Source organism: Arvicola amphibius, chromosome 18 (genome assembly GCF_903992535.2).
Source record: "Arvicola amphibius chromosome 18, mArvAmp1.2, whole genome shotgun sequence".
Classification (NCBI taxonomy): domain Eukaryota; kingdom Metazoa; phylum Chordata; class Mammalia; order Rodentia; family Cricetidae; genus Arvicola; species Arvicola amphibius.
In genome coordinates, this window is record NC_052064.1 from 2,252,213 (window position 1) to 2,277,098 (window position 24,886).

At 36.8% G+C, this 24,886-nt stretch overlaps 1 protein-coding gene across 5 annotated transcripts in view; it reads right to left on the minus strand.

The window, feature by feature from the left end:
• Nucleotides 1-2,771: 2,771 nt before the first annotated feature.
• The window catches only part of Cd36 (CD36 molecule), a 48,983-nt gene continuing 26,868 nt past the window's right edge, over nucleotides 2,772-24,886 (minus strand). For all 5 annotated transcript variants that reach the window (XM_038315515.1, XM_038315516.1, XM_038315517.1 and 2 more), the window contains 12 exons: nucleotides 21,778-21,938; nucleotides 17,053-17,200; nucleotides 16,469-16,648; nucleotides 15,226-15,317; nucleotides 13,090-13,136; nucleotides 10,269-10,338; nucleotides 9,222-9,409; nucleotides 7,957-8,075; nucleotides 6,778-6,851; nucleotides 6,205-6,259; nucleotides 5,159-5,323; nucleotides 2,772-2,918 (listed from right to left, as the gene is read on the minus strand). In XM_038315515.1, the coding sequence (XP_038171443.1) occupies nucleotides 5,159-5,323; nucleotides 6,205-6,259; nucleotides 6,778-6,851; nucleotides 7,957-8,075; nucleotides 9,222-9,409; nucleotides 10,269-10,338; nucleotides 13,090-13,136; nucleotides 15,226-15,317; nucleotides 16,469-16,648; nucleotides 17,053-17,200; nucleotides 21,778-21,938 (1,299 nt within the window). In that variant the 3' untranslated portion in view covers nucleotides 2,772-2,918. The remainder of the gene's footprint in view (nucleotides 2,919-5,158; nucleotides 5,324-6,204; nucleotides 6,260-6,777; nucleotides 6,852-7,956; nucleotides 8,076-9,221; nucleotides 9,410-10,268; nucleotides 10,339-13,089; nucleotides 13,137-15,225; nucleotides 15,318-16,468; nucleotides 16,649-17,052; nucleotides 17,201-21,777; nucleotides 21,939-24,886) is intronic.

Here is a 24,886-nt window from a genome sequence, read left to right on the forward strand (position 1 = left end):
ACATGTCACTTAGATTCGACATTTTTTTTTAGTTTAGCAAGTCTGATCTTGATACATCTTACTGAAAAATTTTAACATGTTCTATCTGTTTTTCTGCTCCAAGAATTTTGAAATATTATTGATATTTCAATCTTTATCAAATTTGTGTTTATTCACATAGTTTGTTCTTACTGAGTTCAGTTGTTTTTCCTACATCTTTCAGTTGCTACAACATCTATAGGGGATATTTTGATTTCTTATGAAACAATCTGTGCATGTCCCCATCTTTCCACACATTGGTAATATGATTCTTGCTGGTTTTAAGGTTATGACCATATAACAAGGTCTACACACTTGAGGAAGCAATTTTTCCATTCCTTATCTTTGATTAAATGCCATCCCAAGAATCAATGCAGAGCTGACTGCCTCTCTTTGAACAACTTTGACCATGTTGCAGTAATATTAAACACCTCCCCAAGTATTGAGACTGGTTAAGGTGACCTAGTATGCAGAATAGGGTCCCAAAAACCAGTGAAAGAGTCAGAAACAGCTCCTGTTCTCAGTGTTAGCAATCCTCCAAGAGGACCAAGCTACACAGCTGTCACACATATGCAGAGTGCCTAGGTCAGTACCGTGTAGGCTCCTTGGTTGTCAGTTCAATCTGTGTGAGTCCCTATGAGCTCAGGTTTGTTGATTCTGTGAGGTTTCTAGTGGTATCCTCGACCTCTCTGGTTCCTACAATCCTTTCTCATCTTCAGCAGGATTCTAAAACCTCAGCCAATGTTTGGATGCATGTCTGCATCTGTTTCCATCAGTTGCTGGATGAAGCATCTCTGATGGCAACTGGAACAGGCAGCAATCTGGACACAGGAGATGGCCAGTTCAGACTATGTGCCACTGCTAGGAATCTGAGCTGGTGCCATATTTGTAGATTCATGGGATAGTCCCTAGCACCAGGTTTTTACCTGACCCTGAAGTGCCATCCCCCTTCCAGTAGTCTTTTTCATTATTCTCTCCCTCTGACTCCTCATCTGACCACTCATTCTCCTGTACCCACCTGCCTTCAGTCCACTCACAGACTCTTCTTTTTCCCTTTCCCAGGGAGATCTGGATGTCACCCAATAAACTTTGCAGCCATGTGTCATGACCTCACCCCTTGTTTCTAAACTCTGGAGAAGGTACTTCTGTCCGTGTCTTAAGAGGGATTATTCTCCATCCCAATTAAAAGCAGAGACACCAGACTTTAATGCATTGAGCATCCTCCAAGAGGCGAGACATTCCTCCTGAGAGGGGCTATCTTAACTGGAGTTTTTTAATAAGATGCTAAAAATTAACTTGAAAACTTGCATCTAGATGTTGTTATTGTTAAAAAATCTTAAAATTTACCATTTATTTATGTAAATTGTTTCTTTTGTTTTTGAGGTTTAGCGTATAATTGCTTCATCCCCCATTACCATTTCTCCCTTAAAACCCTCTCATATATTCTTTCTTGATCTTTTTCAAATCCGTGTGTGTGTGTGTGTGTGTGTGTGTGTGTGTGTGTGTGCCGGGGTGTATCTCCAAGATGTCATGTTAATCTTGATCATTTTTGTATCTAGACAGGAGAGTTGTCTCCCACTTCCTTTTATCTTTCTACGCATAAAACACAAGCTGGCTGTTTGTATTTTCTATTCTACATTAGAATTTGTTGGAACTAATATTCTTTACTATAGGTCACTCTGCTAAAGAAAGCAGAATAATCTATTTATATGTCTCCCACCGGAAAGAAATTGGCCTCTAGACTCACAGCGCTGCTAGGAACCAAACCAAATGTCCTTTCCAATTGGATTAATACATAGCAGAGTGGTTAAATAATTCAGAGAGATGTATGGCTTTAGACAGAATACTTCCACAGGAAATGAGATGCTGTGATGCAATAGGAACTAGACAAAAATCTAAATATAAGGAACAATGCTTTTTAATATTAGAAACCATTCCTTTCTAGGTGACTATGAAAGCGGGAGGTAGTACCACAAATACATTTTAAAGGACATTCTAGCTTTTGTAATATTCCATAAAATAATTCTTTTATTATCATTTACATCTCTTAATACTATCCCAGCTCTCTGATGTTACATTAGTTGCCGGCGAGCAGAAAGAGGAGAACCTACTCAGTTTCTGAAGAGCAATGCAGCGTGGGATATGACAACATACTTTAAAAACGAGGAGCTAAAGTGTACTAGAAATATCCGTTTCATGACGAGAGACAAAACATATAAGCTTAGGGTTAGAGAGTAAAAAATCGCTGTAATATCTTACTTCACTGTGCCAAGGACTCTAGAAAGGAAGAAATTTAAATGATGTATAATCAATGGCTCATATGCCAATTGTTCATTTTCCGTTCTTAAATATCCTTCAGACTAGTTCATACTTAGGAGATACTATGTGCGAACAGTCCCCAGGCACATTTGCTGTAAATGAAGGTGGCACCCCATACATGATGATGTTTTCTCTCCAATGCGGAAAAGAAAAATTGCTTAGAATGTACACTCTTGAAATTTGCTATCAGGGAGCACATCAATAAACCAGAACTAAACAAGAATAAACTGAAGTCCACTTGGGGTTACAAATGATGGACTTTACAAAGTGCTGGATTTTATTAAAAATATAGACTATAGTGACATATTAATCCCTTTGATATATGCTTTGGCCTAGGGTATATATGATATATATATATATATATATATATATATATATATATATATATATATATATATATATATAGAGAGAGAGAGAGAGAGAGAGAGAGAGAGAGAGAGAGAGGAAGAGCACATCACCATTTCTTAAGCTAAAGATGGGTGTGTTTTGTAAAAAAAAGTATATATTAAGTCTTCATTTGTAGATTGATTTTATCAAAGATCTTTATGTATCCGGTGAATAAATGTAGGCTTGTTTACTACCTGTAAAGCAGAGAAAAAAACATTGCCAGTCAGAAAGCAAGCAGTGGGGTAATAAAAAGCTAAGATAATCTTTTCAAATATAGTCATGATACGTTTTCAATTACGCAGCCCAATGTCTCAAGCTGAAGAGAAGCGGGCTCTAAGAGTTTCACCGTCGAGGGACACATGTTCGCATTCAAGAATGACATTGAAACCTGAACCGTAACTCCCAGGAGCTGAGCGTAATAAGACCAGGAAGGGCAGCTAATTAAATCTGCTGCCGAGCGTCACAATGCAGTCGAGACTGGCTTCCACGGAGTGGTGCGTGTGTCACTAGATTTGAACTGAGCTTCGTGTATTCCCCTCGCAAGGTATGCAATAAACCACATCCTCCTTAACACTTGATTCCTTTTTAAATGACTACCTCCTTTTATAATTGTCCACAGATTTAGCCAGAGACAAATTTTACAATGTCCCTAAATGATTATTTCAACAATCCTGGCCCTCCTAGTTTTAAGTCTAGCACAGCAAAGTCATTGCGAAGGAAAAGTCTGTTTGGGGGGAAAATGCTTTCTAAAACACTATTTCCTTTTTTACAACAATGAAAAGCATTAACAAAACAGAGAGTGATGGAGACATTAGGAGCCTTTAATTCTTTTTATCAGTTTGTCATATATGAACCTAAGAAACCTTACATCCAAGGATTGTTAAGGAATGATGAATTTATTCATGCAAATAAAAAAATTATAACTTGTATAGGCATTCTTTTGTACCTTGAACAGGGATTTGATCAAACTTAGTAGTCTTTTTAATCTATTATAGACATAAGAATACACATCATAACTCACTCTCAGGCTAATGGGAGATAGTATTTTCATTTTGGAGGGAAGAATTATTTCTCTCATCTTTTTTATTACAGATAATATTTTTCATGCAATAGATTTAATTGTTTCTATTTCACGTGAGTGGGTATTTTGCCTTCATGTAAGTCTGTGGATCATTATGAGCTTGCAATGACAGTGCAGGCCAGAAGAGGGGGTCAACTCCCTGGACCTGGTACTAGCAGCCATCTTCCGGGTCTTTTGTAAGAACAATGCTGTTCCTAAGGACCCCAACATCCCTCCAGCTACTATTCTAATTATTAAAATGTAGATAGGTTAGGTTAGCATTTTAAACACATGTTATGCAAACAAATTTAGAAAGAGTGGCAGAAATGATCCAGAGTTGCCTTCCTCAATAAAAATGCCCAATTTTCCATAAAATATTGGTAACTAACTTCTGCATTATTTTTGAAAACATTAATATGATTAACTTAGATTTTAACCACAGATAATTTGATACTTGTTATTATTTTAGAGAATGTCTGCAGAAGATATATTAATTCAGATTATTTGAAACATAAAATTCAATTATGGATTTATGTAAAGTGTTTAGTATGACCAGGATTTATTCAATATCAATTATTGATGTCAAACTCAAAATTTTCTACGTAGACAACTTATGACCAATCTTTAGCTTCAGTAAGAATGAATTGATTTATTTTGAACTTGTGATTTTTCAAACCAAGTGTTTTCTGCTTGTGCTGCATTTGGCGAGGGGAGGTTGGGAAGCTTTCCTTCAAAGTTACTTCACTTTTAGGCCAGGGTAAGTAGCTTGAGTTTTCATTTTTGTTTACAAGAAAAACATGGGCACAAATATCTAGACGACTGTGCCTTGAACACCCTCTGCAATTTTGCCAAGACTCTAAAATAAAATCTACAATTACCTACTATTTCTTTAAACTGGGTGACTCAATTAATTAAATAGCTAATTTTCTTATAATTTTTATGTTCTAATTTTCACATAGCGATTTTTAGTTTGTCATCGGAATGTCATGCTATTAACCCATGACTGGGAAAAGACCCTGCTGACATGTCCATCTAAGTTTTATAAAGATAGTTTGTTGACTTCTGTGTTTCTCAAAATCTATATATGCCTGCATCTTCATCTTTTTGTCTTGCTTTTATGACTCTCAATCTACTGAAATTGTGTAATTTCACAAATTATCCGTAATTTTTAATAATTGACATAAAATAAAATAAATAAGTCTAAATTTGGACAAAAGCTATATTTGTACTAATTTTACAGTGGTCATGATTCAATCATTTGTTTCTTAATTTACAAACTTATCAAAAACGTCTGAAAATATTTTTGTCCTAATTTATAACCATTTTGATACGATTAAAACGTTTAAAGAATACATGCTGCTCTGGAGAACTTACTTATTTTCCATTCTTGGATCTGCAAGCACAGTATGAAATCATAAAAGCAACAAACATCACCGCTCCAACCCCAAGCAAGGCCTTTTCAACCAGCCCAAGAAGATTTATCTTCCCAGTCACTTGACTTCTGAACATTTCTGCTTTCTCATCGCCAATAGTTCCAGTCTGTAATCAAGTTGACAATTAATATTATGGGAGTAAATGAACGCGACACAATAAGTCTATCCCATCCTCTTCTTTAAACCCATGCATAGGTATCAGCTGCATCAGCCAATCAGTAAAATTCACTTTGCATCTACAAGTAGACACGCTGCACAAGCCAGTGAACGGTAGAGATGCCGGTCCCACTATGGTCATGCTGGATAGAACTCAGCAGTAAACTAGCATTCATTTGATCGTAGGAATTCTTTTTTCCCCCACGCCATGGGAGGGCGTGGGAAACCTCACACACGGCCCACTACGCTCTGTGACAGAATCGAACAGCGGACTCGGACTCGCAAGTGCCAGGCTTAACAGGCTGAGCTACTGCTCAGCTCGCTCATAGGAATTCTTTGAAATATTCCTCAGCTTTCCTAATGCTGCCTCCTGGTGTCAGGGGGAAATTGCAAAGGTCAGCAGCTGTACTCGCTGTGAGGGTGTATGCAAAACTCTTTCTAATTCTGTGATTAATCACTTTAGGAGTTCACAGGAAATAGCTTATCAGTCAATTGTCAGTCTCCTCGTCCGGTTTAGGAATAATTGATTTTTTTATTACCACTCTTATATTCAACGAGTCTTGAATTCTGCGATATTACATGTATGAGTGTCTCTTTCTTTACTATGACAAGTAAAATATGCAAAATTATTTTTCTGTCTAAAAAATAAACCATAAAACTTATCAAACACTTCTGTGTAATATAGTTTTTCAATTCTAATAGATATAACAAGGTGTAAATTCATATTTATAGAAAATGTAAATACATCCTCAAATATTATCATACACATGTCACTTTAAATATCAAAAGTTTTTACAGAAAATTGTTATTAATGAATAATAAAATACTAACCTCATTAAGCCAAAGTATAGGTACAATATAATTTCTCTTCAGATTCTTCAATGCTCTATAATACACAGCAAAAAATTATTGGTATATTTTTACCTATGTAAAATATGTTTCAAATTAAAAAATTTTCAGAATTCAATTAGTCTTGTGATTGTTCAAGTTCCTTGATTTTGTTCTTTTCAATGAACCAGTTTTAACACAAATATTTTTCAGACTCTCCTTTCATATAATCTAATGTAGATTTCTTATTATATTATTGGCTTATAGGTATAAATTTTAATCTAAGAAAGTATATGACCTAGAAGTTACTGCAGTAGTAATAATTGGATACAATGTACATAAGAAGTGCCCCCAATAACATCCAACTAACAGTAGTTGAAATATCTAAAGGCCATTTAACAAGCACTAGATGTGATTCTTCAAGTAAAAAGTGTCCAATTTACGTAATAACTGTGTATTGGCATCACGATGAAAAACCAGAAGATGTCTTCTTTTCCACCTTCACTAAGACTAATCTACTCACATTTTTACAAGAAATGCTACTGATTGCTTAAAAACAATGTTAAGGAGACTCACTCGATTTTTCTGGCTGGCTTGACCAGTATGTTGACCTGCAGTCGTTTTGCAAATTGTAGAGTGAATCCAGTTATCTAAGAAGGGCAAAGTTAAATAATTACAAGTTTCTAAAACATTCTTTTATAATAGATTTTACTTTTTCTGTGACACAAAGAGTCCTTTTAAATTTAAAATGGAAGAATTCTTAAAGCTGGGAAATTAGATTCTAAAAAACCTTTTGCGTAAAAACCTTTTGCGTAAAAACCTTTTGTAATCATGTTCAACATGCATATGTATGAACACCCTGACCTACATACATAATATATGTATGTATATATATACATACCATATATGGAGAAAGACATAACACATGCTTGTATGTATATATGTGTATATACATACAATACATACATACATACATACATACATACATACATAGACACATGCATATATTTGGAGAGAGAGAAAGAATTTTCTTGACTTAGCTAACATTCAAGTTTTGTTTAAATTATCAAATCTACATAATTTGGTTTTGAAAACATCAACAACATTAGTAGAGCAATATAAAAAGGCAAAATCAGATATTTAACTTAGTTCCTGAATTATGTGTTCAAATTTCTGTTTTGTTACAGTCCACATATCAATAAAAAGCAATGTTACAAACTTCCATTATTTAGCAGAAATGAGTCTCCTGCAGTTATTAAATGCTGAGAGCTATACCCAGAGCTTACAGGCATGGCAAATGTTAGCCTACTGAGCTGCAAACATAAAAAAATCAAGATAAATTAAATGTTAATAGTAGTTCTATAGCAGCTTTACACATTTTTCTTCTCATAGATTTTGTCTGAAACTTACATATAATCATAATATCTTAAGTCCCTGCTAGCAGTGTTTCCTCAAAAAATCAATACCATTTAAGTAAAATAATGATGATGATATATATACAATTGTAAGGTGATTACAGAAAATTTTACAATTATAATTTCTGGATCTGAGGGTCAGTAAAAGTCGTATGAGGTTTTATGTGTTAAAATCAAAATTGATTTCCATGTCATTTATACATTCAAATACAAGGAAACAAGTCCTAGTCTCATTGGAAGTTCCAGTGATCTTACAGATATGATTTAAGATTATGAAACAATTTATTTTCTTAAATTTTTAGACTATTATCCAAATCAGATCAACAAGACAATGGCTTACAGGTTCCACATCCAAGTATGTCCTATGCTCTTCTTCATTTGGATTTAAGCCTTCGATAGGTTCTGAAATATCAGGACTTGCATGCAGGAAATGTGGGAGGGAAATGTACACAGGTTTTCCTGAAGACACATTTTAAGAGACAATTAGAAATAGGTTACTTTATACTTCATATGTTGTTTAAAATATTTGCTAGAGAATAAAGCTTTTATAGGTTACTATATCGATTGTTTTTGAAATGATGAGGCAAGAGCATTGTCTGGTCATTATTACGCAAAACAACATAAAATCTGTGGTATCTCATTAAGTAGCCAGTTGATGTCTGTTTCTTCACACACTGAATTCCAGAACTCAAATGTTCACCACTAAACCAAATTGGGCCAACCTTCCTATGGGCTTGATCCGTGTTCTCAGACTTCCATGATGCTGTGGTCGCACTGCCTGTCTCCCTGGTTTGTTTTTTCTTTCTTCTCGCTGTACTACAGAGTGGCTAAAAAGACAAGCATGACTTTGCTTTTCAGTTCTTTCTTTAGGGACATAATGAAAGTGTATTTAATTATATTATCTATTTTCCAAGGGCAAAAAGCTACAACCATTGCTGATGGTTAGGAGGCTTGTTGTATCCTTGGAATTTTCCTTTTCTCCAACCATCAAAACAACATGGCATAATAACAGCGTGGTTTTCCTAATAGCCAGTTTTGCAATACTGAAACCCTCCAGAAGCCTCAGAATAACATATAAAGGCACGAAATCCACTGCCACCAAAGGTTACCTTCTCTTACTATTGTTTCATTTTAAATCTTCAATAAAAAGTGAATTATGGGTGTTTGTCAGGATACACATTCTTATTCATTCATCTCTGTCCCTGGGATTCTTCTGCCTACCTAGCAGCCCTCATTCAAGCTTTCTTTTTTTCTGTATTTCCTGCCTTCTTCCCTAGTATGGTGTCCATTACACCTTCAAAACTGCACACACACACACACACACACGATGCACAGACACACACAGAGACACACATGATGCACAGCCAGAGACACAAACACACACACACACACAGGAGAAGGGGAGATTTAACTCTATACTCTGCATTTAAGAGAAGGTTTGTGAAATATATATTTATCTTCCTGAATATGGCTTATTTTCATAATACAATGTGTTATGAATTAGCTCTATCTAATTTTTTATATGTTACAACTTATGAATAAAACTCCCAAACATTATTAAATAAAAAATCTGCAGGAGCTTTGATAATGAGCGCATCTTTATACCTTCTTTGCATTTGCCAATGTCTAGCACACCGTATGATGTACAGTTGTTGGAGACGACGGTTTCCGTGCAGAAACAGTGGTTGTCTGGATTCTGGAGCGGTGACGCAAAGGCCTTGGCTGGGAGGACAAATCTGTACACGGGGATTCCTTTAAGGTTAACGTCAGACCCAAACACGGCGTAGATGGACCTACATGGATATGTGAAGAAAAAGTTTCATAATAGGAGCCTGAATCCTATTCTGCAGATCTGATTCTAGTTCTTAAATCTAGTTTATATTCTTGGTTTAACTGAGAAAACAGTCACACATTCCTGATGGAATTATTCTTAGAAAAAATTATTGATGTTATTATTATTATTATTATTATTATTATTACAATTTACAACATACCATATTTAAAACCATGAGTATAAAACAGGAATTCTTTAGTTCTTAAAAATCTTCTAGGGTAGGGTTTACATGTGAACTGTTACAGGGAATAAATATCAGAGAGTTAAATTCATCTATGCAACAAATATGAATATGACTTATTCAAATTCCTCATTTGTGCTCAATTTAAATGAAATTTCCATCGTTCAAAAAGAGCTTTGAGGAAGAGCTGCTCACCTGGTGGGGTGTGTGCATGGAACAGATCTCTACCGTTCAGCCCATGCTCTCCATGCCTTGTTCAGGGTGTAACAGATCATTTGATAATGTCTCTGACCCCCAGCTAAGCCTGTGCCATGCAGCCCTGTTCTCAGAAGCTTTATATATAGGGCAATGATTCTGAGGGGTCTAAAGATTGCCTGTAGTCTCATTTTCAGGGAAAGGACTGAGGATCAGGGGTAGTTGGGTGGGGTCCAGTACTCATGGGTATATCCTAAAACCCTCAAGGTTAAAACCAATTTTGCTCTGTGAATCATTAACACAGCCTTGTAACAAATGAATCTTAAAAAAATCAAGAGAAATATTTGTCAATCTTTTTCAAATAATGTAAATAATGAGGCCATCCATTCTTTCCTTTAAGACGGGAATGGAGGACTTTAATGATTACCTTCCAGAAACTTACCTGCAAATGTCAGAGGAGAAAAACCGCAGCACCCGAGACTTCTCAACAAAAGGTGGGAAAGAGGCTGCATCTGTTAAGGATCAAGCCAGTGACAAGTGTTTTAATGTGATGTGAACTCTGGCAAAGTCTAGAAATCGCTCTTTCCAGTGTAGTCAGGAAAAATAAAACATGAATTGTATATACAATTTTAAAGTTACCAGTAGGTTAGCTGTCTTCAGAAAATAAAAATTTATATTTCATTTATTCAAGCATATACATGTTATTGTTTTAAACATATAACCAAATATCTTTCATTGTCAAGGTAACGCATACTTACAGCACATTTCAATCACAACGATGTGCCAGCTATCTCTGTCAATTCGATGAAGCCTAGAGTGTCATGAGTGGGAAATCTCCATTGAAGAGTTGCCTAGACCATATTGGCCCATGAGTCTGTCTGCAAGGAGTGTGGTGGTTTGAATGAGAATGGCCCCATAGCTGGGGAGTAGCGGCGCATACCTTTAATCCCAGCATTCACAGAAATATCTCTGTGAATTGAAGTCCAGCCTGGTTTAGAGAGTGAGTTGGAGGACGGGCAAAGCTACACAGAGAAACCCTATCTCAAGCAAACAACAAACATAACCCCAAACAAACAAACAAAGGCCCCTATATGCTTAAATTTGAATGCTTAGTCATCAGGGAATGGTTCTTCTTCGGAGGGGAGGGAATGGGGTAGGGTCTTGCTGGAGTAGGTGGGGCATTGCTGGAGGAAGTAGATCATTGAGGGTGGGTTTTCAGGTTTCAACAACCAAAACCGGGCCCAGTGGCCTTGGAGTGCTCCCTGCAGTTCGGGATGTAGAATACCATGTTTGCCTGCACGCAGTCATGTGCTCCTCCATGGTGACACTGGACTAAACCTCTGAAATTATAAGCCAGCCCCACATAAATGGTTTCCTGTATAAGAGTTGTCGTGGTCATGCTGTCTATTCACAGCAATAGAACAATGAGTAAGACAGAGTTGGTATCAGGAATTGGCATTGCTTCGACAGACCTGACTATGCTGCTTCTTGACAAAATGTATGAGTTTGAGACTTTTGGCCTAGAAAAGCAGTGGGATGCTTTAAGTAGAGCTGAATGGGCCATATTGGTAGGAGCATGGAAGACTTGGTTTGAACTGTGGGGCTTGTCTCAATAGGGTGAAGAGAAACAGAATATTAGTAAGTCACTTAGAGACCATTCCTATGATATTTTGGCATCTTCATTGTTGAACCAAGGTCTCTTACTGGGACCTGAAGCTTACTGGATAGGCTGGGCATGCCAGCCAACGAGTTCCAGGGATCCACTCATCTCAACTTTCCCAGATGTAGAATTGCAAGTACAGCTCACCATTTTGAATGGGTTCCTATGTTTCTTTGTTTTCCCATGGTCTTTGAGGACCCCCCCAGATTCTTCAACTAGAGAGTTGCTTTTCTGAGAAGAAACATTCTCAGTGTGCATCTAGCCTGTGAAAGGATGTGTTCCAAACTGCAGGAGGATGCAGCTTTAGATCATGATAGGCACACATTGGCTTCTATGTTCCAGAGGCCATTTTCTCCCTCCTGGTCCCATATCAAGTGTTCCTCTCACATGAATCTTTCCCTATCTACTCATCTCTATTTCTACCCATTTTCACTTCTTTAGTCTGCTTCGATATTCTCAGCTTCATGCCTGATGTTGTTATCAGCACCATGACTAAATTCTCAAAGCTCTGCCTTCATTAGTTAAATCAATTTTGGTTTCAGAGTCCTTAACGATTTTTTTCTCTCATACACAGAGCATTCCCGACTGTTTAAGAAGAGCATAGTATATTTCTCTTTGTCTAAAGATTATTAAGTTTATGAAACTATGAAAGTGTTGAAATACTTGAAAATTTATTTGGAGAAGGGCCTTGGAAAACATTAATGTCTTTGTTCTACCTATTCCAACCTATGAGACAGGACAAAAATAAACTTGCAAATCTCAATTATGCCTTGGAAAAGGTAAACAGCACCCGTGTTTCCTTTATTTAACTTTCATTATCTTCATTATGTCGTTTCCCCATTCAGTATTTCCTCATCTACTTCGTAAACATTAGGCATGTGCTTGACAGTGATTAAAAGCTTATCTTGGACTTGAATTACTTCATGATATTTGATTACCATTGTGTTGTACAATCATTTTTTCTTTCACAAATGGACAGAGTGTACTCTGCTTTCCTTTGAGGACAATAGTAAGCCCAACCTACCTACATCTTAAATCAAAGGTTTTATCTGTTTCTTTGCATGTCAAATCTAATTTAGAGAACACATTTCAACATATATTCTTCACAGAAAGTAGACATCTAGTATTGCTTCACTTTTGCCTTTTGCCCATTCTAACCAACTTGTCCAAATGAGGTCGCATCTGTTCTACAATCATACTGCCTCAATCTCAGCTCTGCATCGGTACTATGTTTCCGTTTTTGAAAGGATATCTTTCCACATCTAAGTTATCAATCGAACATCGAGACAGCATTGACTAGTAATTATACCTCTACATTTGTTTTTAACTACCTGTTGGACACCAGCTTACTAAGTGAGACATTTTTACAAAGCAGTGTTTTGACAAATTTTTTCTAGCAACGGAACAAGGCTGATCTTCTGTGGTTAATCTAAAAGTCCCGTCACTTTAAGAAGATAGCCCCTTCCTGAGTGTACTCAAAGATAAATACTCCCAAATATGGTGTTTGATAAACACCGTCTTTCAACCATCAGAATCCCTTTGGCTGGGAGTGAGGTAGAAGGTGGGATTTTCTCATTTTGGTTATTACAACAAAGGTTCTTACCTGTGCCATTAATCATGTCGCAATAACTTGGCCAATAGGACAAATTCCTTAGGAATAAAAGAAATAAGATGAGCAAACACTCCCATGTCAAGAACACCATGTTCACACCATGCTTTCTTCTTTAAAACACTACTTATATCAACGTAATGAAGAACAGAGGTGATGACAGCTAGGATTTAATAAATACTCCACATCATTCAATCCATGACTGTTTGATCCTCTAATCTTATTGCAAGAAAGGAAGTACTAGGAACCTTAACAGGACAGATCTAAAACACAAGCTGCTAAGTGCCAAATTCAATAGAACCCACTCAGATAGACACAGTTCTACAAGAAAATGAGAGGAGGGAAGTTCTCTACTCAGGAATTTGTTCCCTTGGAAGAAATGTGCTAGTGGTAGTCTGTCCACTTGTTCATACTGACTGAATCAAATTGTTGAGTAAGTTCCTGACATAAGCTCATCCTGATATAGAAGGGGGCGAAAAAGGAAGAAAGTGGAGTAGCACCTGTTTGGATGCATATAGTTCAAAATATGTAAATATTTAATGTTTTCCTTTTCTGCATTGTGCTTTTTGCAGGTTTTACATTCTCCCCACTTTGACATTATCAGGTACCAGTATTAGAATGATATAGAACCTATTTATCTTTTTTTATCTAATTCATCTAAATATATACATATATGCATGTGTGTGTGTGTGTGTGTGTGTGTGTGTGTGTGATTGAAAAGAATAGAATTAAATCTCCATAAATCTTCTCCAACCATTTTGAGTGAGAGAAAAGCTAGTGCTGTCCACTCCTCTAACACAGCTAGTCTACTGGGATGTCAAGATACACCGTGGCTTATGTTTTCAAAGGAATTGCTGCCAATCATATTCAGTCTGGGCACAAGAGATTAAAGCAATTGAGTAATCTGACATCTCCACGGATCAACCACTTTTAGTTCTAACCCCCGCCCTGGTGATTGACAATGCTTTTCAACCCCACTCTACAGTCTGAAACTCAGGGAGTATGAGCAGTGTTCAACATGCAAGCTTTAATATGATGAACCGAGAAGGAAACACATAGAACTGTTTTTCTCTGCTACACTTCTGTATAAAACCATGTGAGTGTGAACTTCTTTCTTCTTTAGAAGCAAAAGCATACAGCAGCAAACACTCACTCATTGGATGTTAGGGCTACGTAAGGGAGCAGGTGTATGTAATAGTTATGTCTGTCAAGAAAATCATTTACACTTTTATCTACCTCGAGTGGTCTTCATGGAATTAAGGCATAAGTAGAAAAAAAAGTTTTTTCTCCTTATTTGGCTTCTTTATATTTTACAGAAATAAATAATAAGGAATCTTTCAGATGAACTGTCAGGAACTGTGAGAAAGAAAAGTATGGCATCGTGAATATACTTTGTTCTTTCACTTTTCCAAAGGTGATACATTGTGAGATTTATTATTGTACTGAAATTCGAATTCCATTTTCTATCAGTAGAAAAAATATGGGCATGGCAGGGAAATTGTAAAAGTGCTTGGATTCTTTAAGCATTTTCCTGTTTGGAATCATTTAGAAGATAACACTGCAGTGTACAATTTTTTTTCAGATGCTCATTTAAAAAGGTGTGGTAAGATCTATTTGCCTACCTCATAGATTGTATTGATGTTTTAATTGGTTATTACTTAATTGTATGGGTTCACTGTAATGTTAGACATGCTAAAGAGATAAAAATTAACACTGTATTTCTTTGTCTAAGAGAAGGAATGAATAAAGGCAAATGTTTCATGTGTTGGTGCTGCTGCTTGTCAGTCAGACTGTAAGAACAAGAAAGTGGCGTGAAGAATGGTTTACCACCTATATCGCAATTGCCAAAGATGCTCCATAGCCACGTCTGTTTCAGAGACTGATGCTGCTGACATAGCAGTAGTGGTAAAATAATACTAACAGTTCTGTACAACAGCCTAGTCTCCCTCTCTCTCTCTCTCTCTCTCTCTCTCTCTCTCTCTCTCTCTCTCTCTCTCTCTCTCTCCCTTTTCCTCCTTCCCTTTCTCCTTTCCTCCATCCCTCCCTCTCCCTCCTCCCTATCATACACATACACACAGACACAGACACATATACACACAAACGGATATAATAAAAACACAGCATTACTACCTTTTTCCTTTGTAAGAATCAATTATGGCAACTTTGCTTATGTTATCCTTTCCATTGAAAACTTTGTACACTCCATCTACAGTATCATTGTACTGAAAAATATAAACAAAAAAATCACTCATAGATCAAGTCTTATTTAATGTCTCACAACATGTGCATTTAACTCGCTTTCACATTTCTCATTTAGGGGCCATTCACCATCATTTATTTTGTTAAATATTTTAATGGTAGAATATAAAAGTTGCCTAGCAATAACTGCTAGGTGCTGAGATAAAATATAAGAAAATAACTAACAGACACTGAGGGGCACCAGGCTCCAGCACTGCTATGGAGCAACCAGAGTTAGTGTTCTTCACTGTCCCTAGCATGTTCTGGTGAGGACACTTTGAGCTAACTTACAAGAATAACAACAAATTTCTAAAAGTATTCTAAATTTTCAAATTGCTAATAGTGGTCACTAAAAGGAAGAAGATTATTCAAGCAAAATTAAAGGTTCTGTTAGCCAAAGAAGGAGCTGTGATAATTTGGTTCAAATAATAATTGAAAATAATTCCTTCAGGTCTCCCAATTAATATTTAACTAGTATATATATATCTGTATAATCTGACACACTAACAATAAGGAAATGGAAAACCCAAGTACTATTCATTACAGTGTCCAATGATAGAGCAGTCAAGGCAAACATTTGGTTGGCATCACACTTGTAAGGTAGAGTGGTAGCTACACACAGCCACATACAGCAGGAAGGTACACCTTCTTCACTAATCACTGCTCTCTAAGACTGAGGCACAAGCCTCAGTAAGTGAAGCTTGCTGAGTTTCTCAAGTAGAAATTAACAGTAGCTTTTTAATCCTTTAAAATTTTAAAGGTCTAAAAAGTGAGGAAGGAGATGATCAATATGTTTGAATTTTAAAACAAAAACATCATATTAGCCTTGATTCTTTAGAACCAATAATTAAAATTAAACACAACATGCAAAGATTTACAAATAAATTTTAAGTTGTCTTTAAGAATCAAAATTTGATTAATTTTTAAACTAAGATGAGTTTAGTCAAACTCATTAAATAATGTTTTACTAGCAACACTTACGGCATATAAGGTTGAGACTTTAAAAATGAATTAATTATATATTCTCGGACTAACTATAATAAGGCTCATATGCAAAACTATAAATTTTTCCCCAACGACATTTTATTTCCATAATTAAAAGATAACAATGTACTCATGTATATTTGGTACTTACAGGATAAAACACACCAACTGTGGTAGAAATAGGATATGGAACCAAACTCAGAAATGGATCCTTGTAGCCCCACAGCAGTTCTTTCAAGGTTCTATTTTGGAACATGGAAGACTTGGACTTTTTGATAAGTGAGTTGAGCACAACTTGAACAAATGAGTTTGTGTATATATGTGGCGCAGCCTACAAAACAAAGATCACTGTTTGAGAAATCAGTATATGCCATTTCTTAAATAAATGGACTAAGGATAATTAAATATATTTAAACTACAACTAAGCCTTCAAAATATGTCAAATTCTGTCTAAAGTTATAATTTGTGTCATTTTTCTAATTCCGTCATGATTACGTTTTTTTTTCTGAATAATTTCTAGCCACAGGAAAACATTCAAATTAAGAGCTGGTTTTTAATGATACTTAAGTCGAATATCGTGATTGTGTAATCATTTTTCTAGTTGATAAAATAACATAAACTCATGCTTTTTAATAAGTGCTAAGATAGCTAAAGCCAAGTGATGAAGGTAATTATGAGATGAACTGTGGCAGGGTCTGCACTCCTCCACACGGTAGTAGCTTAGTATACACTCACTGCCACAGCCAGATTGAGAACTGTGAAGGTGTCGTTCTCAGTTCCAACAGACAGCGAAGGTTCAAAGATGGCTCCGTTGGGCTGTACAAAAGAGACAGTGTTGTCCTCAGAATCCTGAGTTATGTTCTCCTTGGCTAGGTAACGAACTCTGAAATAAAGAGAAACCAACAAAATGGGGGGGGAAATCAATGTCCCATATAACCACTAGATATCAAATGTCTCTATTCATTCAACAACTATTTTAACCCAGAACAATTTACACCAACTCACAGAATTACAATGGTAAATAACTATTTAATACTACATCTCTGAAAGTCTAATCAGAAAGGGTCTTAAAACTGGCAATAGGAAAGTGGAATAGGACTGAGTTAAAAATAGATGATGTCTCGGGAAATCAAAGTGGAATGGGTTGAAGATATTTTGGTAATAATTCCATGTGATAGTCCAAGTTAATAGAAATGTACATAAGAAGTACTAAAAGTAGCAAGTACAAAATACTAAAGATGATGGTCTTGTGGTTTGAGAAATTCAAGTGTTTGAGTTTCGTTTAATTATAGAGTGAGAGAAAAACAGTTGGTGGTAATAGAAGCACAAATGAGATTTTAAACATAAAAGTGCTATATAACTAAATAACGGTCTTTATCCTGAGGGTAAGGAGGTCAGTGCGTATGAGTGTATTTTTCATATTAGAAAGACCTCTCAAAGTGTGCAGTCTATCCAACATTCATGCTGTAAGCTCATTCGTAACACCAACAAGGAACAACAGAGTCCATTTAAAGGGGGTCCAGAACTAATTCTATCCCTTCATTTTATCTCTTGAGTTCTTATTTCTAGGCTCTTGGTTCAACAATTGCAATACTTTATATGACTGTGTTAAAAGATATTGCTTTAAAAAAAAAAACACTTTGTTGGCACAAGCTGTCCATTAAAGTGAAATAAAGTAGACATCCCTCCGGACAGGTTTCTATACTTGGATGTCAAGTATGTGAGGAGAGTTAGAACTAGTGTACAGACTGAAGCATGAGCCTACAAGTTTGATATGAAATGGAAATTCCTGTGGAATACAGATTATGGGTCCCCGTGCACATTATGACTTTGGGTATTTTCAGTTGTTTTTTTTTTTTTCTTTTTTTAACTGCTTGGTATGTTTCAGCTTAGGCTGGCCTTGAACTATGTAGGACAGGAGGGACATAAATTAACTATGTGCCGACCTTTCCAGTGCTGTAGTTACAAAGATAAACCATCACACTTGACTTTAGCTTCTCCATGAATAAGCAAGGTAATGGCCATATTACTTCAAGATGTGGTTTAAATAAAAATAGGAACCTTTTAATAGTTATACCTTTATTGTTTAATTTCTGTTGAGTGAGATACTTACGCAACCTATGATAATCTGAAACATCTCAAGACACTAAATTCCTAATGTTAGGATGGGAGCAAAGTTCCCAGTCCCTAGCATCTATCCCAGCCCCCAGGCCAGGTCTGGACTTCAAATCCCAGCAGGCCAGGACTTGACCCCTCCCTGGTGGGGGGGTCAGGACCTACTCCCCAGGGTACTTAAGTGATCCCCCAAAAGAAGAACACATGGTCTCCCTTTCTTCCTCCCGGGGGTCACGTTCCTGTGGCTTCCTGGTGTCCCCCTCGGGGCCACCCGAGAGCGCAGATCTCCCATCAAACCTGGATATTTCTTAATTGGGCTTGTTTTGATTTGGATTGATTGAGAATTTTAGCGTTGTCAGAGAGCTCGCTTAGGAAATATTCCTAACATCTAATAATGGTTTTATCGTAAAATAACTATTTTAAAATTAAGGTACCTGTTAATAATAGTTCAAGTAAACCTGAAGCAATTTCAGAAACTTTGATGCAGTTGTGACTAAGTGAAACAAAACCTAAATAATTTTGGATATTTTTTTCTCTTAAGTAATACTTACAACCTCAAACCAGTAGATGGCACTCAGTAAGAGAAAAATCAGCAAAATATGGTCTCTTAGAAAAGGTCTTTTGAAAGAACATAATCACTCTCTTCTTCAAATAAAAAGGAAACCTTGGAATGTATTAGTTAATAAGATTAAGGGAAATAAGTTACCAAAGATGTTTACTTGATGTCTTCATTAGTATCCTTGCCAAAGCAAAGATAAATTTAAAATAACCAAAGGGACTATAGTAATCAGAGTCACGGCAGGTCGGGGTATAATTATGATATTAAACTAGGTAATTTTATGTTTTGACCATGTCTTATATTGTAAATCAGTGCTTTATCACATTGTTCTAGCAGTCCTTTGCCAAATCACACAGTGGTTCTGTTTTAGGAGGCATATTTTCCTCCAGCCTCAATTTAAAATGAATTCAGAGCCAGGCATGATTTCATCTAATATATAGAAAACCTTCGAAACACTTTTTTAAAGCAGTTGATTATCCTCCACTTATTTCAAAGATCCTAAGCAGGCTAAGCTAAAGAAATTCTGTTTTGTTGATATCATGAGACAAGATGACTCACACTCCATCAAGGCCAATTTGAAATTGCCATACAAAGGAGAGCTTGCTGTCTGTAAATTGTATCTATAAATCCTACTTCTTGCCAGCTTTCTCTGTTGCCTTGACGAACAAAAAAGATGTACCTAATTTATCCCCTTTAAGTTTTATGTGAAACTAGACTAAAAGTTGTAGGAATGAATCCTATAGGATAGACACACACATGCTTTCTAGGAGAATATAACTAGGCTTAATTGCTATGATTATACTTCTTTGTAGACCCACAAAATCCTTAAAGGTCAAAATCATTATTGCTAAACAAATAGAAATTTAAACAAAAACCCCAAACAGAGAATCATTATCCCTAAACAACAACAACAACAAAAAGACATGAAAATTTCTTAAATTCTATTATCTATTCTTTTCTTCTCACACTTGGTCATTTTAGGCATATATTTTATACTTTATTTCTAGTGTCTTTTCATAGATTACAGATTTCATAGATGCAAACTTAGATACCATACATATTAGCATAGATATCACATTTCTTAGAAATTAGATATTCATAGTTTGCTAATAAGTACTATAATATAAAAGTATTTTCTTTGCAGTTATAAAAACAGTTTTCTTTGGCCAAACTGTGAATTGGTGATATTTGCAGAGCAAACTGTTAAAGCGTGTTAACCCATAGACTGTGTGCTGGTATAGTAGGCATGACTTTTACAACAAATACTTCTTTGTCTTCATAATTGAGAGTGTCAGATGTTAATCCAGAAACGTGCTTTAAAAGGGATTTAAAAAAAGTGAACAATGACATAATGTACAAAATGCTTAGGGACTACAACTGTGGATTATAAAGATAATTAGGAATACAATAATGTGGGTATAATTTAATCATGTTACATAAGTGGAGTGGGCAGTCCTTCTGTATTTGTGTTGCTTTTATTGATTAGTGAATTAAGAAACTGTTTTGGCCTATAACAAGGCAGAACTTAGCTAGGCAGGGAAAACTAAACTGAATGCTGGGAGAAAGGAGGTGGAGTCAGCAAGTAGCCGTGTAGCTCTGGTGATAGACACTCAGGACAGAACTTTACCCAGTAAGCCACAGCCACATGGCGATACACAGATTAATGGAGATGGGCTAGGTTAGAATATAAGAGTTAGTCAGAAATACATTTAAGCCATTGACCAATCAGTATTGCAAATATTATGGTTTCTGTGTGATTATTTCGGGGCTGATCAGCCGGGAACTAACTAGCGGTCTCCTACAACACATAAGTAGTTGTGTTTCTCCTTGAGAGGAAATCACATAAATGCATGAAGAATGATACAAAATACTCTACAGTGTTCTCATGGGAAAATAAAGTTATTCCTAATTCACAGCTAGGGTAGTTTTTTCAGTACCTTTGACAGCTTTGAAAGTTAAAAAGAAGAGGATCTATGATTTTAATAGAAGAACATGCATGCAGAAAAATGATTGTCAGTCCCTGTATCTGTGAATGTGGACAAACATCTTCCCTTTGATGGCCTGTTTTGTTTTCTTCTTCATACAGTGATCGCTTCTGACTGATTATCTCTCCTAGATTCATTCCTTTAAGATTCTATTTATAATCTTATTAAATCAACCATTAGAACACTTAAGATAATGAGAAAATGGGTTTAAATAGCTATGTAAATCTCAGCACCTAGATGACCTCAGCACTTACAGGAACTACTATTATGCAAAATCACTTTAGCTTGTGGTTCTCAAAGTAGAGTATGTATCTGAAACACACAGAGGAGTTTAAAATCTACAGGCAGAGTCTTCGACTCCCTTGTCGTAGAGGTTGGTGTTATTGCCATTGTCCCGGCCTAGAGTCTCACCTTGGCAATAACAGTTATAAGATACTTATTTCATTTTACAGTGTTCACCATGGATGCATAAAACTTTCAACATGCTTACTGTGGACTTAGGAATACGACAGAAGTGTCAAACAAAACATCTGTAAGTTGTTGAATGCAGTTATTTGATAGCTTTAAGTTGATAATAAATTCTATACTTCTTTTCTGCACAATCAAAATCTGGTAACATTTGAATGCCAAATATGTATAGCAACACGAGGTATTGTTAAACCTATAGATAAAAGATCCATTACAGGTAAGGTCAAAAAGTAAGCTAATGGCAAGAAAGCAAATGCATTTCAATACAATGGAGCTCCTGGGAGGCCAACTTCCCAGAAATGAGGCGAGAACACTGCTCAGGAACTCGCTCACCTGTATGTGTAAGGACCTCTCTGTTTCACTTTGATTTTGTCACTGTTCGTCGCCACATCATCTGGATTTTGCACATCAAAGATCCAAAACTGTCTGTAAACAGTGGTGCCTGTTTTAACCCAGTTTTTGTAAGCAATTGTTCCGTCTTCAAGGACAACTTCCTGTGGAAAATGAAACAAGTTTGGGCTGTTTCTTTACAGTGAACATGGATACTTCTAAGACCTTGTTATACTTAGAATAAAAGGAACAACTTGTGAGAACTTGTGCAACTTGGTCACACACTTAAAGCAGGAATGTTGTCCCCACAAAGCCCCCTCTCTTGGTTAAAGTTTTATGCAGAGAGTCAGTGTGAGAATGTTAAAGCTATCCTCGTTGCTTTTTAAAGCCAGCTTTCAAGTGAACCTGTGGCAACATTTCCTTAGTCAACAAAACAGGGAATTAAGCTAATTCTAAAAGTTATCGCATTGAAGACGTTTTGCCAGGTACAGTCTTCTAACCCCGAGGAGCAGTGTCGGCGAGACATACAGGATAAATGCTGAGAGAAAACTAAATACTATTGGGAGCTTTACACAGCAGCAGCACCAAAACCCATTCTTCTTCTCAAGCAGGGCAATTCAAGGGATTGGGAGTAATCTTTGTTAAATGGAGTCCATAAATGCTCGTGATGAATTACAGAGGTATGAATTTTCCTCTTTGGAATCCCATTCAACATAACCTCTGGAAATCACTGTATGTTTGCAGGAATGCCTGATTCTGTTTCCAAAAGATATACCTGCTTAATTTATCATTGTACTACTAATTTTCAAAGGAAAGAACAAGATTAAGAAGGAATATTCTCTCTCTCTGTCTTTCTGTGTGTGTGTGTGTGTGTGTGTGTGTGTGTGTCTGCGTGCATGCATGCATGTCTGTCTGTCTGTCTGTCTGTGTGTGGCATGATACACATTAGAAATCATGTATATGAGTTCTGGTGAAAATACACAAGAAGAAAATGTACAGCAAAGGAACTGAAACTGTTACCAGCGGCCTCTTGTTGAGATTTGAGACCAAGTAAAAAGCCACAAAGCCCCTGATGGCCCATCTCATTGTCTGCTAGGTAAGAGAGTTACCATAGATGCTAGCCAGCTGCTGTCTAGGGCAGGTACTCTCTGAACAGGAAGTCCGTGAAGTCATAGTAACTAGTGCAAACAAAGAGAGTTTGTAGCTGGTAGAAATTCCCGGTAAGTGATTTGAAAAGAATGCCTAGGTCCAAGAGTGTGTAAGGAGAAAAGGAAGTAACATATTTCACAAACCTTTAGCCTAGTGGAATCCATGAACACAGGGACAACATAACCCACTTTTCTTTCCTCACCTGGAAATATCAGTTCACTGAATGACGGGGACAGGAAAGGGTAAGAAGCAGTAGCGTGCATTTGAGGTTGAACCCCCGAGAAAGCAGGTGGCTGTTGCAAGTGCAGCCCAGGCAAGCAGTATCACGGTGGCTGAGGAAATCCGCGTCACTGACCCTTCCACCAGTCCCCTGTTGCTTCATACTGTTCCTAAATTTCCCTGCCCCCCCACACCCTGGTCATGTTCTGCTCTTAGATGGGGGATGTGAAATCAAGTTTCATGTCTTTAGGAATCATATTGCTTCATGCAGAGGATAATGGGAGTCCAGAGAGCAGAAGGAGGCAGCAGGCTAGAATGTGGTGTGCCCCAAGTATGCTTGAACGACGGCTGCTCAGTAGTGGTATAGGCAGGTGCGTTGGAACAAGAGCTGCTCGCATGATGTTCAGATTTCCAGTGCTTTTCTGTTAAAGTATCCTTGAAAACAAGATATGCTGCCAAAATGTAGACTTCAACAATAGCTCAGTATTAGGGCAGACGTACAAAACTAAGAATACTTGCTTTTCTTAAAATAAAGGTGTTTGTGAGTGTCAAAGCTAAAATCTGTATTGATTCAACTATGTCAGAAGTATGTCAGAAGACTATGAAAAAAGAACACCCCCCACACACAAGCATCAATAGGTCATAAAATTTATAAGGCCCAACATAACAGCTATTAGTGATCATATGTCACTAAAAGTACAGATTCATTTCAGTCTTTAATGAAAATAAGTCACTACACTCTTCTGAACTTGAAATGGTTTCTGGCCGTACATGTTGTTTTGTTCTGTGAACAGAGCAGCCCCTGGACTGTGGCTGGTAGGCGGGGTAGGAAGAGAGCTGTCATTCAAAGGCTGAGATGTACACACTAACTTTGATAGTTATGTGGGTGAGTACTCTTGTAGTGTAATGGCAATGCCAAGAATGTATGTGTCACATTCACATGACTGTCAAAGTAATAATTAAGATAGCTTTATATTTTTCTGTACTGGAGTAGAGGAAGCACAAGAATTTAAAGAAAATGCCTTAATGCCCAAAGAGCCCATAAAAATTGAGAATCATGGGTAGAACACTCAGTACACAGCGAAACTAGATACCATACTAGAAACTAGATACTAGAAATCTGTGTGGATTCAGACAGATTATTTCAGTTAGTTATATCTTAGTTTCCTCATAATGTACAGATTAGATATGTTGAGCCGTATGGACTAAGCACATTTATAAGCAAACATATGGATGACATTTGAACATGGTTTGTCTTCACCTTATGAATTACAGCAGCTAAGAAGTGTGGGCTGAACACTATGAACACACAGAAGCCATCTGACAAGTGCTCACTGCTAGTACTGTGGAGACAGACTCCATATGTTAGGGTGAAACTCCCCATCATTTCCTTCCTGTGCTGCTCAAAGTCTGCGGTCAGGTATTCGCTGTCTAATGCAGTCATGTGACAGTTACAATACTACATGACATTTCTTTTTCTGTTACTTAATCAGTGATTTTTTTTACGTCTTCTGCATTAAACACTTCCTTCAAAGGCAGATGTTTGTCTTTGTCACCATACTTCCCATCGACCCTGTACTGGTTCTAAGCAGGACAGTATGTTCAGCAGTATGATGTCCCTGGTGGGAGTGACCAGCCTCACTCTGTGCAGATTTGAAGCTCCACTCCCCAGGAGGAAATTATGTTCTCCTACAGTAAATCTGGTCAAATGCTCATGGCTGTACAAGTCGTAGGCACTAACAGC